Source organism: Leuresthes tenuis, unplaced genomic scaffold (genome assembly GCF_036924035.1).
Source record: "Leuresthes tenuis unplaced genomic scaffold, fLeuTen1.0.hap1 SCAF_12, whole genome shotgun sequence".
Taxonomy (NCBI): Eukaryota; Metazoa; Chordata; class Actinopteri; order Atheriniformes; family Atherinopsidae; genus Leuresthes; species Leuresthes tenuis.
The window spans coordinates 27321253-27337405 of record NW_027325366.1 but is presented as its reverse complement, the minus strand read 5'-3'; the positions used below and the strand labels follow the sequence as shown (position 1 = coordinate 27337405).

Below are 16153 nucleotides of genomic sequence, written 5' to 3'. Positions count from 1 at the left end.
TCTGTAATTTTAATCATGATATGTCTATAAATAAGAGGCACAAAGAAGAGAAGAAACAAACAAATAAAAAATGCTTTTGTGGCCTCCCTTTGACAAACTGTCATGTATGCAGCAGCCAGAACTATGTTCTCTCGCCTTTATCAGGACTCAGAATTAAATATAATTTTGGTATACTTTGTATCTCGTAAGTTCTTTAATCAGCACTCAAATTTTGTGAAATTTTCTTAGCCTGAAAGGAGGAAAAACAAAAAACATGGTAATTTAATGCCAGATATGAAGCAGATTAGATAGATTCCCCATTCATTAAGTGTAAATGTTTCTCCTGAATCACTTTTTTCCTCATAATTCATTATGTACCCTCATTGAGTACAAGAAGTGCTTTGGTTTTCCACAGCCAGAGAGATGCTGCAATACAGTTTCTAACCGGTGACCAGAATTTATGAATGGGGAAGAAAACTAGGTATATACACAAGGTTTTAAGTGGGGAATCTATAAAACACCAGATGGTACAAACCAGACAAATTTGTAAATATAGCTGCAAACAGAGTTTATAAATTCAGTCACAAAGTGGGCTCGTAAGCGCCCCTCTGTGTAACCGCCAGCGGCCCTTTGATCAGATAGCCATCAACGATACATATTTTTGTCCAATTAGCATTTAAGTGTTACTTAAATCCCCAAACTTCTTCAAATATGGTCATTTCAGGCAAGGAAAAGAGCAAGAGCTAAACTCACAGACTGTAAAGTCTACAATAAAGTTATTTTTGCTGGATGATACATGCAATGCATCTTTGATAAGTCAAGATGCAGTAGACTTCAAGAAATGCATCTTCCAAGACTTCCCTGGGGAGCTCTGCCAGCATAAAGAGTCTCTTTAAGCTCATCTCAAGAATACATGCATGAAGGGTGGTAAACAACCCATAGTGAAAGGATTTATCCACCCTGTTGGAGTGCTCCTTGGCAAGACGGTGAATCTCAAGCAGCTGCACAGCTGCAAAAATTACAAGCGTTAACACTGTAAGACTCTATTTTAGTAATTTCAAAAGCATCAAAAGGCTGCTTTTTAAGTATCAAGCCGAGACCAGCATCTTACATTTAATATTGAATACAGGGCAAATTTAGCTTTCGGTAATTTTGGTGGAATGCTTCAAAATGGTCTCTCCCTGGTGTCTAATTTGGTCTTATTGCTTGCCTGGAGGGTGGGAGCACTTAAAATCTCCCAGGTCTCAGTAATATCATTAATTAAGTATTTATATGCTCAAAGCGTACTAGACATGAGTGCAGGAAGGAATGTTTGACATTCACAGATGCTGACAGGGATTTTTCATGCAGCGTTGCCTATCAGTGATGGGTGTGACTTGGGATACAGTATATGATCCATAGAGGCGCAGATTGCATTTACTTGTGAAAGGCAAAACTGTTGTCAGGTTCCACTACAGTGGAAAAATACAGCCTGGCACCCACCAGCAGGCTCTGTAACTAGTTGGAAAGGGTTCACAGGGATTTCTAAGGGAAGTGTTCAGTCTGCATTAGAATCTGTGTAAAAGGGTTGTGCAGAATCACTGTGCAACTTATTCATGATCAACTCCAACTTCCTTAAACACACTAAGATGTGGAAAAAGAAACTCATGTGTAAATCTTATTTAGTGTACACCAATGGATATATTAGTCAAGTCACTGCTGCTGAGGCCAGAAATTGAAGCATATAATCACATACTGAACTAACACTGACCCCTGATTTGTAAAGTAGCTGATTGCTACTAGGAGGCCATGACAAAGAGGGGCCAGAGATGAACCGCCAGATGAATGCATTCCAGACCGCAATGCGAAGTTTAAGCTCAGGCTGGCTAATGGAGCTTAGGGTTCTGCATCATCAGACACCGTTTTGGATCAGGGTCCATTCAGCCGCCACAAAGTCTACTACCTCATCAGCCCCTGGGGTGGGCCTGCAACCAATCCCTGATGTAAAGGGGTGCACCAATGCAGCACTTCTCCCTCTTTCAGACCGGTGCAGTGCAGTTATGTACTTATGAAGTATTTAAATTATTATTTTTTTTTTTGGAAACACTGACAAAAATGGTGCATTTCAACTTCCAATGTATCCCTGTTATTTTATGCTCTATAGCATAATATAATGCCTACCAACTCAAAAAAAAGAAAAAAAAAAAAAACCTAATTGCACAAACTAGACTCCAGTCAACCACACAATTAACTCAACCTCTCTCTGCCCCGTCAGGCAGAAACTTGACTTTGGAATACAACACATTGAGTAAAAATGTTTTGGAAGTTCTGGAAAACTTTATGTAAATCACAAAATCTTCACTGTTAAATCTTTCACACCAGAGATTAACGACTGGTCGTGTTAACAGTTTCAAATGTCTTTTTATATTTCAAAATAAAGGTCTAGAAAGCAGGTTTATAAATATATGGCACAGCATGTAAGCTTGACATGCATAACCCGTGTCATACAAATGCAAATTACAATACATAGATGCACACTAAATATAAAATCAAATGTTTACTGCAAACTGATGACCTTGGCCCGTTTTCTCCCAGAGAGAGAAAATGTGAATATCTGGTGCTCTTTTTGGTCTCTTTTCTTGTCAGTCTATGAGAGGATAAACCTCTCGTTGCATCCCCACCCCCACAATCTCTGATCACAGCCGAGCCCCTCTCCTGTACGCAAAGCCACCAATTTTGTATGGATGAGACTTGCCACAGGACATTACGTCACCGCTAAAAAGGGCAGCACAGCACAGCACAGCAGATGTCTGCTTTGTGAAAACACTCCGGTTGCCTGACCCGATCCTGACAATGAGTGGGCCATCATGCAATTATGTCGTCCCCAAAGGAGGCCTATGGGCCAGTCAGAGTTGGTAGGGGAGGTACTACATGAGGGGCCAGTGCTGTCAAATAGGAGTGCGAGGTTCCTTGCTTGGGACACACACACACACACGCACTAAGCGGCACTTATGAATATGAATAGCTACCACTAATCACAACGTGAATAGAGGTCAACAGAAACGAGCCTTGCCCAGATAACACAAGGCAAGAAACTTTTTAATTGTAATTCTTTAAATGACACTGAGTAGTAGAACCAAACTATCACAGACTTTTCATAGTAAAACTAACCTGTATTTTATCTTAACTGGGCACACAAGCAAGAAATACAGTTTTCATAATTGTAAACAATGTACAGCCCTGTTTTATGCAGTCATAATGCCCCTGAAAGTCAGAACAGTGACTGACTAAAGGAAATGTTGGTGCTTCATCATTTAGAATGATTTTTATAAAGTTAGAGGAAGCAGAGAGTTTTATGCCAAAGTCCCAGGTCTCTGTGATCAGAATGTATAGCTGAGTGTGTGGGGGTTAGGTTGGGATAAGGCCTTGGACTGCATGTGCTGCTTGGCACCTCCCCTTCACATCTGCCTGCAGGCTGTAATTTGGTCTTGCACGTGGCAGCGGTGAGCACAAAGCCACACTGGCATGAGGTAAGCAGTAGAAAATAGTCCCGTCAGTTCTTTTTACTCACCAACTCCTGGGAAATGGGGCACAGGAGAAGATGATGGGTCTGCATTTTGTGACCTGAATTTTAAAAGGGTGGAGTACCCTGAGGGCAGATTCAGCACACTTTAAAGCAATAATTTGTAGATGCTAATAAAGCTGTAATATATGGGCTGGATATAAGCCCGCCCAACTACTTGGAGATGACAGCCCTTTGGAAAACAATGATTATCTGCCTCAGGGGCACGTCTTTTTAAAGGCATGTAGAAGATTTGCTTGTGCACTTTCTCTTCAAGTGCATTAATAGAAACAGATTTTTGGATGCTAAATACGAGACAGTTCTGTTTTATGCTTGCATGCATGGGGGGCAGCACAGTGGCCTCTGATCTCAGTGTGACCTGGTTCCTCCAGAGCCCTCAGGAAATCCGCCTGGCTTTGAAGGAGCAGCCAAGGAAACAACTTTTTCCTGATGCCGATGACCAGGTGGAAGAGGGGGTGGCTTATAGAAAAAAAAAAAAAAAAAACGCATACGAATACAGTGGCACCAGACAGCTTAAAGACCAGCTTGCTGAGGAAGGAGCGGATGTGCACACACAAACGCACGCACACACACGGAGCTGGTTCTGACAGATGTTGACCATCTGTGCACTCGTAAGAACAAATCTCTGCTGTAAAGTAGGTGCTGGGGGGAAGAACAGCACAGAGGACAGAAGCTAACAAATAAGACACAAGATCATAATGACAGTTTTCTGTTCAAAGGAGTGCACCCAGGGTGCAAGGTGCAGTAAAGAGTACCTACATGTCTCCAAATTAAAAGTTCAGAAAGAAGTACATCTGCCAGAGATCTCTAATTAATTCAACATGTTCTCAAGGTTGTCTACAACTTCAGCTAAATTGCTCACCGATACTCCTCAAGCCATACATCAAACTTCGAGGGGAGTCCAGAGCTTTAATTCACTTTACTACATGGCAATTTAGTGTTCCTCATAAGGAGGGGAAAACACCGACCCGAGCCATTTGTGTGATCCTTAGAAAAGCAGGAAATAAGCATGCTGAGTAAGGTAGCAAAACATCCTCAAAGCAGCAGCAGACTCTCCTCTGAGCCCCTTTAAGCAAGTTCATGCCAATTTGTAAGCTTTATTTGTTGTAAAGCACAGTTTGAAAACAAAACAGAAAATCCTAATTAATCCCAGATAGCCCATGTTAAAAGGGCTAAAGGATTTGACCAAATTGCCTGAGCCTTTTAGATTTCTCAAATTGATAACAAGTAAAGGTTGTGGGTGGAACCTTAAATGCTGTCTTTAGTAAGAGGGCATTTAAAAGACACGAACTTTAGGGGAAAAATATATACTACATAACCATAGACAAGATGATGGGAAAAGAAAAACATTACATCTTTTTATAGCTAAGAAAGCACAAGTCAAGTTAAGTTAGAGAACTTCCTTTCTTAATTCCAATGTCTCTGGTCACTTTAGGCTCACAGAAGCTCGAAATACAAAAGACACACCTCAATAAGACTTACACAAATGGTCTATTTGTGTCAGTAGTTCCACTAAGATAAACCTGTGGAACTTGAACACTTGGGTAAGCACCACATGTCGCCATGAAAGAGTTCTGGAAGACCCTCTTGTTTCTGGTTGGAGAAGCCGATGGGTATATAGTTGTTACTCTGCTCAACTGCTGTCAAAGGATAAATCTCAACAGCACACCGTTCCAAGTTTTGATAGTTTTCAATGCCATTAGTATTGAAAAGCATTTTAGGGATATCTATCATTAATGCCGATGCGCTTTAAATCATAACTTATTTTGACCTTGTGGCGCTACTAGAGCAAATTTAGTAGTATAGATAGATCTTACCATTTACCTGCCCCATACAGGGATCACAACACACCACGTTTACACACAGGTTGCACGGAAATGAGCTGTCCTGCTCACTTTAAAACAAAATAATTTGATATGACCTCAAAGTAACCCAAGGATGTTCATGTGACCATCTCAACCAACAGGGGGGCAGCGCGTTGCCAGACTCTGGTGGATCACACCACCTTCTTAGGACTGCAGTGGTAACAAAAACAAACAAAAAAAAGCAGTAGCCTGGTAATTACAACCCTTTCCTCCCTTTCCATTTTCTCTACATTTTTATACTGAAATTGAATGTTTTCTTGCTAAAATATCCAGTTTTAAACCCCATGCACACAGCTAGCTCGTCAATGGACCCAAGCTTAGCGGCTCTGCCGTGCAAGCTTTCCAGTTTCACAGCAAAATGAATCCTCAAGCCTCACAAATCGCCTACAAATTTGTTTGACAGCTTGACCGATTTTCTTCTGACCATCTACGAGCTGGTTCTACAAGTCTGGCTAAAGACTGAAAGCAGTGGTAGGGCAATGCAATAGCTCTGCCATCAGTTTCTGCATTGGATGTAGTTTCAGTACAGATCTAAAACAAAGATGTGCACAAATGCTGGTGGGCTGTCAGCAGTGTTCCACAAAGTTTAGCTCCTACATAATTATTGCGTATAATTAGATACACATGTGACAAACAGTTGGAAGTCAGAGATGCCTATGGTTAAATTTATGCGACTCATATTACAATACTGAGACTAAATAAACAATCAAAAATAAATAAATAAATATACACACACACACACACTAATCAACACAGATCAATATCTTGCCTTAAATTTGTACCATTTTACTGAAATGGGACTGAGAAAAGAAACTTAAGGGACCAAAATCAAGCATTTAATGCATGTGGTTCTAGAATTCAATTGAATAATCTATTATTCCCCAAAACAAAATTATACTGCTGCAGAATAAATAATTGAAGAAAACACCACAAATGATTTCTTGATTTTATAGCTTAACAACTTAGAACAGAACAGCTTTAAATAAGTCTTTAGGTATGTCCAAGACAGGCATTTTAGGCTCATTTTCCAAATTCTTACCCCTTTCCAAAGATGGAAAGAAGAACTGTGGCTCAACTGTAATACCAACAGAAATCTTTATTGCCGAAGACTTAAGGTGTCCTTGTGGAACAACATTCTGGATAGCTTCTCCAGCCCGTGTTCCTTTTTAAACTCGTACACCTCACATGTTATACAAGCTGTGTACACAGATAAAAGCCCAGTGCCAATTGTTCCGACTTTGAATAGACAAGGGTTTACAATGGGGGCTGACAAAAGAAAATCCATAAAATATGGTATTATGCTTGCAGAGGCAATAAATGATAAGGCAGGCAATGTTTAATGAGGGTCATGTTAAAGGCTAGATGCGTTGTCTATGAAAACAGCTGATGAATTCATAACCCTTTCTCTATTAAAGACCACCAGTGTGGTAAGGCATTTTTTAGCTATCACTTCTTCACACAATATGGAGGAGGAAAAAAAAGTGTGTTGAAACAACCAACAAAAGAAATAAAATAAATATCAAGAATGATTAAATACTTATTTCTGAACAGGCATCAGAACCGTATAGCAACTACAAGTTTGCAACTTACACACAGCACACCATATATTGCTTCCCTCCTCCCATTCTCGCAGTGTGATGCAAGTGTACCGACATGCAACGTGCAAAGAGAGGTGAAGGACAAAACTTAATCCAGAGGCACTGTGGTTACTGCGTGAGGTATTGGAGAGCTCAACTAAGAGCCAAGGGAATGGCATTACCAACACACAAGCAGAAAAATAAGTTTGGTTTATGACTTAGTAAGAGCTGAACGAGAGTGAAAGACGAGACTGCATTCAAATCCAAACTGAAATCTAAAGTTATTGGCTTTTGAGCTAGGCCAAGGACCAACTGGTAAAACTTTCATGCAAATATATCTCTAGCTTTTCACATTACTCTGCCAAAAAAACAAAACCAAATAAATCACACCGCCTTTGCTGTGCAGACGAATATCTGTCAAGAAATGCTTTTCCAGCTTTAACACCAACTTGGGAACTATAAGAAACCAGGACTGCGTGTGTGTAAATGTACTGTGCCATAAAGCATGACCAAGTGTTCGAGAACTGCCTGCATGCATGCACACATGTACCATTTGGTTAGAAGTGACTCTGCTGTCCAATAAAATTCCATTTGCATTTTATTCTCAGGTTGAAGAGGTGGGTGGGAAAAGGAACAAGCGCTTTGCCATCACCTCTCACTAGTTTCACAGAGCTCACCATTACGCCAACACATCGTGCGGAGGACTGCAGCTGCCCACCTGTGTCAAAATGCCACTTCAACCAAGTGCCCACTACATCTACCTACGCAAAGCTTCTGTGCCGCTTCGAGGCCTCCTCAAAAACAAACAGTCTTATAAACACCAAACCTGTGTATAATGGGCTCTGCACAATGCAGAGCTAAAACATGGAAAGCCCCCCCCCCTCAAAAAAAACCACATTTATCCAGTTAGGATGCATCTGTCTTTTAAGCTTATAATGTTAATAATACCTTTATTAGGGTGATATTCAAATAGAAATGGCACTTCAAAACAGTTCTGGATTGGGAAATTCACACAAAGCTCATGGCTTCAAAACAGCACTTTGCATACCAGAAGTGACGTGACAGTGGTTACATCAATCTAATAAAAAGTTTCATCTACACTGGTAATAAATGCGCACTGTAAATTTCCTACGTGATACAGAGGCCTTTGTGTTACAGCTGGTGACACATGAAAAGCAAACCCAAGTGTAATGTGATTCAGTAAATGACTCCAAGGTCCATCCCTACAGAGTTTAAAAAGTCACCATCTTACACCAAACATAATTTGATAACTGAAAAAAAAAAACTTAAAAATTGCTTGAAGTATATTAAATGTGTGAAAAATGTACAGAGAATTAAGAACAATTCCAAGAAAAACTTCCAATGAAAGCTAGAAAAAAAAAATGTTCAGAAGTATCACGTAATAAACACTTTACAGAGGAACAGATCGAAATGAGGGACAGCATCCAATCCAGTGATGTTTGTCCAGAAAGCAATCAATACAATTACTTTGCTCCCACGTGTGAACTCTAAACACCACTGCTTCTGACACAGAGGGCAGAGGTCTCACCCTGGAAAACGCAGCAGACTTTATCCAGTCAGGCTTTAATGTTCTTCACCAAGGACGTGTAGATGTTTGCATTTCCTTCATGCTGCGTTTATCATGACTAAGCTGTTTTTTTGTTCATTTCCAAAGTTAGACTTGCTGTTCTAGAGATATGACAAAAGTATTTATTGTTGCCTGCCAATACAAGTCCAGCAGCAGTAAAATAATCTAACATTTTCAAAAGAAAACTAATCTTATTGAAGGTTGTTTTTATTTCCCCTACCCTATAGACTAATTTTACAGACTGGAGCCTTGACATACACTTTGCACAGTTCCTCTGCGCCATTAGCCAGTCCTGATGTCTCTCTGCAGCCAAAGCTCTAGCGGCACTAAGTATTGAGAGCAGTGGGGTCTCAATACCTCATTAAACATTCTCAAGCTGTGTCTGGCTTGGGAGGCAAGCAACACACAAAAGATGACTGCAGGCCATCTGTGACGCAGCACATGGAGAAAGACCACTGATTAGTTAATCTCTAAAGTGCTGCCTGTGTTTAGAAAAGAGGAAAACACAAACACCTGCCTTTTAATTAAGGAGAAGCCTCATCTGGGCAGAGAGCATTGTGCAAAATTGGCTGGTAGAGGGAATCACAGATAGATTATTTGAGATGGGTGTGGCTGCATGGTTCTTTGGAAATTTTTTTTTAAATGAATGAACTCAAGTAAGTTTACATTCAAGCACTTCTGACCTTCAGGAGTTTGGATCATATTGCCCCACACCCGATTTGAAATATCTGCTGACAGGCTTTTCCTGAACTGATTGATCCTGCCAGCCGATAAGCCAAGATATGTCTGCAATAACTTCAATCAAAATTTAACTAAGCAGGTAATTAGTCCAGTCCACACACACACACCTCTTTCTACAGCATTGTCTTACATGAACAAGGTACACACAGGATAAAGCAATGGTGACAATGGCAGTAATAAAGAGCTGCCATTTACCGTCAGTCTACATTCATGAAAGATAAAAGTTATGGTCTGATAAAAGTTTGTCACCATTTATCAGTGAACATAAAACTTGCCACCATAGCATTACTGAGTAAAATACTGCAACCAAACTGTGACCCACAGTTGTCTCAGTCAAATCTGCCTTTTTCTTTTTTTTTAAGTGGGTGATAGCACATAAAGTGGGCAAGAAGTTCTTCAGTGTAGCCCAGGATACATTCACAAGCATACACACACTACATGTGTGACAAATCTCAGTCCTTGAACCCCTAATAGGTGCTGCGGATCAACACATAAGTGATATTTCCTTTGTGTGCAGGTCTGTATTTGAGTGAAGGGTTAAGGGTTTAGCCATTATCAGTTAGTTGTTATTTATTTCCTCTTATGTAGCTCTGAAGTGACAGCAAAGTGAGGAATTAAGTCAAGCCTGCAATGTCATGGTACACATTGAGATCATGACCCAAGGGAGGGAAGAAAAAAAAAAAGGCAAAATTGATCTGCCAAATGCATCCAGTGTGTTCAGCAGAGATTTTCCCCAGAGGTTTCCATCATACTGAACCTAATCCCTGTAACAGTTCCGACTTAAAATGTACTTTTATTCCTCTTCTGGAAAGCACCACTCACTTTGTATATGAAGTTTTCTCTAGCTCATTCAAATACCCGTTTAACTTGCTACCCCATTAATATTTACGTTAAATTTCAGTATAACTCATAATGTTTGACAAATGACGATCCCATAGTTATCCACTCTTTGAACATAGACTTGACAGACCGATAGAATTTTTCCATTAAATTAATCAATGGGGCATCATATAGTAAGTACAGTATCAAAAGAGTATCTATGAGGGCAACTCCACAGGGATGACCTTGTCTGCTTCGACCCGTTTAGATCTACTCATTATATATTGTAGCAACTGCCACAGTCAGAGCAAGCTAAGCCATGCAAAAAGGGCCATGGTTTATTTAAGATTATTTTATCTAGACACTGGCGACCTGTCCAGGGTGTACCCCGCCTTTCGCCCGATGACTGCTGGGATAGGCTCCAGCCCACCCGCTACCCGACCGATGGATTGACGGTATAGAAAATGGATGGATGGAATTATCTAGACACATAAATAATTTGAAGACTGTCAAGTGAGTCCAGTGTCTATCTTCGACAGTGTCAAAGTCAAGCTGCTCCAATAGGTTTAAATCGCTGGAAGACGAACAAGACCAGATTTTGCCAGGGCCAGTATAGTGGGGCTGACTCCCAATGGCTCTAAGTACGAACTGTTTTCACTCACGTTTCCAGGACCCTGGTGTGTCTAACAACATTTGCTTTGCGTTTGTGAAACACTACCTGCTCTGCTTTGAATATAGTCTAGTCAAATTTATTCAAATTATATAGAAATGAGTTTCCAAACTGCAGCTATTCAGCTGCCTCTACACTTATAGATGTTAATGCAAATAAAGTGAAACCTAAAGTTTTGTTTTCAATTTTGAGAAATATACACAAATTGGAAAAAAGGTTCCTCACAGCACTTGCAGGAAAAAGGCTGAAATGAAACATTTCTATGTAGTAAATAGTTAAAGGGTAAATCTTACATGGAAAAACAGACATTAATTTCCCCTTTGTGATCCACAGAGATGGAACTGCGTAACTGTTTGGGTTGCTCTTCTATTTGAGATTAAAAAGGCAACAGGAAAATTAAATAGAGTTGACAATAACAGGTTTAATGCATTTGGCCACACTGGGGGTTTAACATAACTTTAACTTCAATGCAAAGCCGCAAAGCTTCGTCCAGATGGTCTGACCAGAGGATTAAGATCAATTTACGTAGCATTTTAAAACAATCTGCCTCTGACTGGCATTTCATTCCACTACAGGAGCTTCTCCTAACAAACGGGGCTAAATCTTCTTTACTGTAAGACCAATGGCAAGGTGTTGTTAAACCTGTTTAAAGCATTAACATTTAGGTCGATTCCTTTAGCTTTGATCTACCTGAGAGGAAGAAAGTGGGTGATTTTGTGCAGAGCTAGAGTTTCTGACGTTTTTGTTTTAACATTTTACAATTGCTTTGAGATTACGTATCAGTTTCAGCTTTGGAAAGAGAGGTAGTATTTCATGTGCAAACACATGTCAATAACTACCTGGCCCCTTCTCAGTTGAACCTTTGGCTGTGATCCATAGCAAAAAGTCGACTGGACTCCAGCAGTCTAACTCTGAAGTAACTTAGAGCCGTTGCCTGTTTTCCAAAGTCAGATCAGCTGATGTCACACAGAAAGAGAAATAAATCATTCTCATGCAGATGACACCAACCGGTGTTTAGCATAAAAGACCAAACATTGACAAAAATATTAACACACATTTCTTTACAAAAGGCATAAAGTTATGAGTTGGACAGGATCACGCATGCATTTCAAGGCAGTCTTTCAGGTCATGTCTGCATGGTATGAAAATGATCTTGTAACGACTCAGATGAATTGTCAGATATTTAGCCTTCTGTTACTAACTAAATTACCTTTTCTAAATGTAAATAAAAGTAGACACCTGTGGTGAAAATGACAATCCACTGCCAATAAGCAAAGTTTCTTTTCCTCTGACCAGTTTTCCCCATAGTTGTTTGGCTCTACGGACAGTTCATCTAAATTTTAAGAGACGTTGACAGAGAACATTGTTATCCACTCAGTGTTGGACCAGACTGAGACAGAATCTGAACAGCATAAATGGGACAAAAAAAAACAAAAAAAAAAAACAGCATAAAACTCCGTCAAAGTTTAGATGACTGTAAAGGAAAGCAAAGCAGTTCACTTTTGTCTTCAGGGATTACGTCTGTTCTGGGACAAATGGGCCCTCGCTCATCCAGCCTTTGTCTCAGAGGGCTTTTGCTGTAGCCAGGAGCCACAGCAGGCTAATTGAGGAGTGCTGGGCTTTGTTTTTGTCTTGCCAGACTCACAACAATCCTGATTTAATGGTGCTCATGGACAGATGGCTTGCCACGGTGGTTAGCAGAAGCGCCTCAGTGACTCCTTACAAGAGATGGTATCCCTCTGATCTGAGCCACCCCGCCTCCAACACCTTTTGGCATTAGTAACTAAGTCAAAGTGCTAATCCCAACAGAGGTTTGTAATACTCTGCATTCTGAATGGACAGAACAGTTCAATCACATTCGGACGAACAAAGCCTTTAAGAACAACCGAGAGAGGCAATCCTCAAATTCACAGGCGGAGGCCTAATCTAAAAATCACACCATCAAACTCTTAAGTACTTAAGTCCTAAGAGGGCGTGACATATATATATATACACTAGATGTGATAGAGAAGATCTGGGAGGTGAACTCACATGTGGGGACTAAGTTCATAGAAGTTCCTGTTGCGATACTCCTCCACTTTGTCCGGCGTGTAGATGGGCAGGGACCTGTAAGGGTTCAGGGAGATTACCACACTGCCAATGTACGTCTGAGGGGAGAGAAGGAACAAAAGAAGTTAGAGAACAGTTAGTGATTGCAAACTGCATTTACTTATTTAACATAAGCCCTTCCACCCATTTTCCCTTTTGTTTTTTCCATTTGGACTGCAAGCAAATCAAAGAGGCATTCTGCTACCATCCAGCTTTTCACAGCTGGGTATTCCTTGTGTGATGTTGAGGCATGCAATGCCTTAAGTCAAAGGGAAGTAGGGATGTTGTGGGGCTGGGCAGTTCACAGGTCATAAGACTAACTTGAATATCTAGAACTGTTAGCAAACAACAATTTAACATTAATATCTTAAAAGTATTCAAGAAAAAGAGCAATCAGAGCTGTGCTCCTAAAAACCCTGATAAAGCTGGCTTTGCCTGAGACTTCACTGGCCTCTCTGTAACCAAAAATACAAACATGTGTGACACTCAATTGAGACAGGAGAATGCTATCGACAATGTCTGATAGAACCAGAACCACAAGACTGATGGATAGCCACCATCACACATTTAATATGATGTGCTGCCTTTGTATGTCACATCCATAACTGTTATAATTGGCTTTGTTTTCAGACATTATGTATTCATATTCTGTATTTTTCTAAACAAAATATGTTCCCCATCTTGTACTTTTCCATTCTGCTCTTACTATGCAATGTGTGTCCTTCAATGGTCCAAGACTTTAAGATATAGCATATCTGGACTAAATAACTGGGACAGATGAAGCTTCTACATCTTGCCAGATAGGTCTGTTACATTCGATACACGCCTAAAACAACACACACACACGTTGTTCATCATATCCCAAGAACATGATGTGGACAGTAGTTCACCTCACTAATAACTGGCCACTTACATTTGGTTACGTGTAAGTCCAACTTCTGTATGGGGCTGGCCCAGCCCAAGAAGATAAATATGAACTATTTCCAGATTTTGGGGCTCAGGCTGATGGATTTCCTGCGAGAGCTCTGTCATTGAGTCGAACACTGCCATACGTTACCTGTGACCAATAAAGATTTCTCCAGTTTGTTCTTGGGCTTCCAGTGAAAGAATCGGGCTAACGATAACCAACAAGTCTATCCAATCAGCAGATGAACAGTCATCATCGTTTAGCTCATTTTGAACCTCAACTGAAGTAGTACCAAAAAAAAATAAAAATAAATTTGTATCAGTTAAATAGTACCATTTAGAAAAGAGAAAAAATTGTATTAAAAAAATAATACTGTGTAATGGGGAAATGTTCTTTTCAAAAAAGTTTGTTGCCACCTTGGGAACAGCCACTGACACAGGCACCAACAACAGCATTCAAGGCCTTGTGTCTGGTCGGCGTTTCAGCTAAACAATAATGGCAACTGTGCGGCAAATCTTCTTTTCCATTTATTGGTTTTTAACAGTTAGTCTTTCAATTTCCTCATAATTTACCTTCCTTTTCTCTCAGTCCCAACATCCATGGCACCATGAAATGTAATGTAATTTATTTTAATTTTGACAACGTTCAATACCGCTAATGATCTATCAGCTAATCCTTAAGTATAGGTCCATTTTGGCTAGGCATAATACTCCAATGGTAAACAGCAGCTTGCAGTTTTATTATAATCTGACATGTGATGGCAAACTTTAAATTACGGTGAACACAACTGTTAGCCAACAGTGGTCAGCTGGGATCATTTGGGATGCTAACCTGCAAGTTGCTGTTTATTCCCTGCAAAAATATCATAGTATCATCCGTTAAAGATGTCATTACAGTCCAAAATGTAGGCAGTTTTTATTTTTATAATAATACATATACTTACATTTTACATAAGAAAATACCTTTATATAACATCCAAACAGGTCCTGATCAACAAATAACACTTATCAGACACATCTGAAAGGGTATGCAACCAGCCATCATCATCCGCCCACGTGCAACACACAGCGCTCAGATAGCACTTTTAAGCGTCAACCTGAAACATTCTCTTTGCTTTCCATGGTAATGGCTGTTACATAAGCCACTCTGACAGGAGTGGATCATGGCCTTCCCTGTGGCAACACCACAACCTCCCACAGCCTCTTGTTCGACCGCAGAGGCAGAGTGGAGCCTTTTAAAATGCAGAGGCTGTGTACAAAGGGAGTGTGTACAATGTAAACAAAGAATCCACGTGTTAATGAGAGGCTCTTTTGACAAGCAGAAAAGAAAGGAAAAAAATATTAAACTCTTCCGCTCACGTGAATCATGAAGAAAAAAATTGAATAATTTCAGCTTGCAGTGGACTGTGTGGATCCCTCGAGTCCTCTGACAGTGCAGAAAGTAGGTGTTCATTTTTCAAGTTTCACTGTTTTCACAGAAAATTCAAAACCACTTTGAGACCTTAAGCTCCTCTTGTCAGAAGCACTACGTTTACAATTTCTCTCTTTTTTATTTTTTATTTATTTTTATTTCCACTAACTGCTCACAATTAGCATCACCGAGTTTCTTTTTCACAGAAGTTTCTAAGCAGGCAAAATAGAAAGCTCAGGTGGTCATTTTAGTCTAAAAGTACTAGTGAAAATAAGAGTTCCATGTACATCTGAGACCAGTCATGGACACTGCCACCCACCATTGAAGCTCTGTATATTTTTCTGCACTTTTACTCCTACTTTCATGCGTAATGCAACTCCTTCAATCTCCCCCTACACACACACAAGGCCAAATTTAAAATTACAGACTTTTTCCATAACGTTATGGCTGATCGGTGAAGAAAACTTTACATTTGTTTACTGAGTGATAGCACGCCTTTAAATGGGAGAATAATAAATGCCAAGCAAGAAGCTGACATTATTCATCCTACTCAAGTGTCAGTGTTAAGAGAAATTTTCCCAGAACCCCCCTTGAGCCATGTTCCACCAACAAGGGGTCTTCAAATGCATGCAAGCAAATCCTCAGCAAGGGACAGAGGATGTTGCACCAAAATTGGACAACTTGCAATGAAAAGTTGGAACTTAATACAGGAACATTATGAGCTTTGGCAAACAAGATGAATCCCTGAGAGAGTCACTTTTTCTCACACACTAGAATCAGACCAACATTTAATGGGATGATTCTCAGTCTCTTTGATTTTTTACAAAGTTATTGGATACATCATGTGCTGTCCCTCTGGAAGACAAAGCCATGTTTTCTTCTACTGTGAGCTGTCATATGATAGTCTGGTGTGGGGGATGGGGCCATTTGTAAGGAATGATGCCACA

The 16153-nt window shown here is 40.1% G+C and overlaps 1 protein-coding gene across 3 annotated transcripts in view; it reads right to left on the bottom strand.

The window, feature by feature from the left end:
- The window catches only part of myo1b (myosin IB), a 57678-nt gene that overhangs the window by 32296 nt on the left and 9229 nt on the right, over positions 1 to 16153 (bottom strand). For all 3 annotated transcript variants that reach the window (XM_072397328.1, XM_072397329.1, XM_072397330.1), the window contains exon 3: positions 12833 to 12948. In XM_072397328.1, the coding sequence (XP_072253429.1) occupies positions 12833 to 12948 (116 nt within the window). The remainder of the gene's footprint in view (positions 1 to 12832; positions 12949 to 16153) is intronic.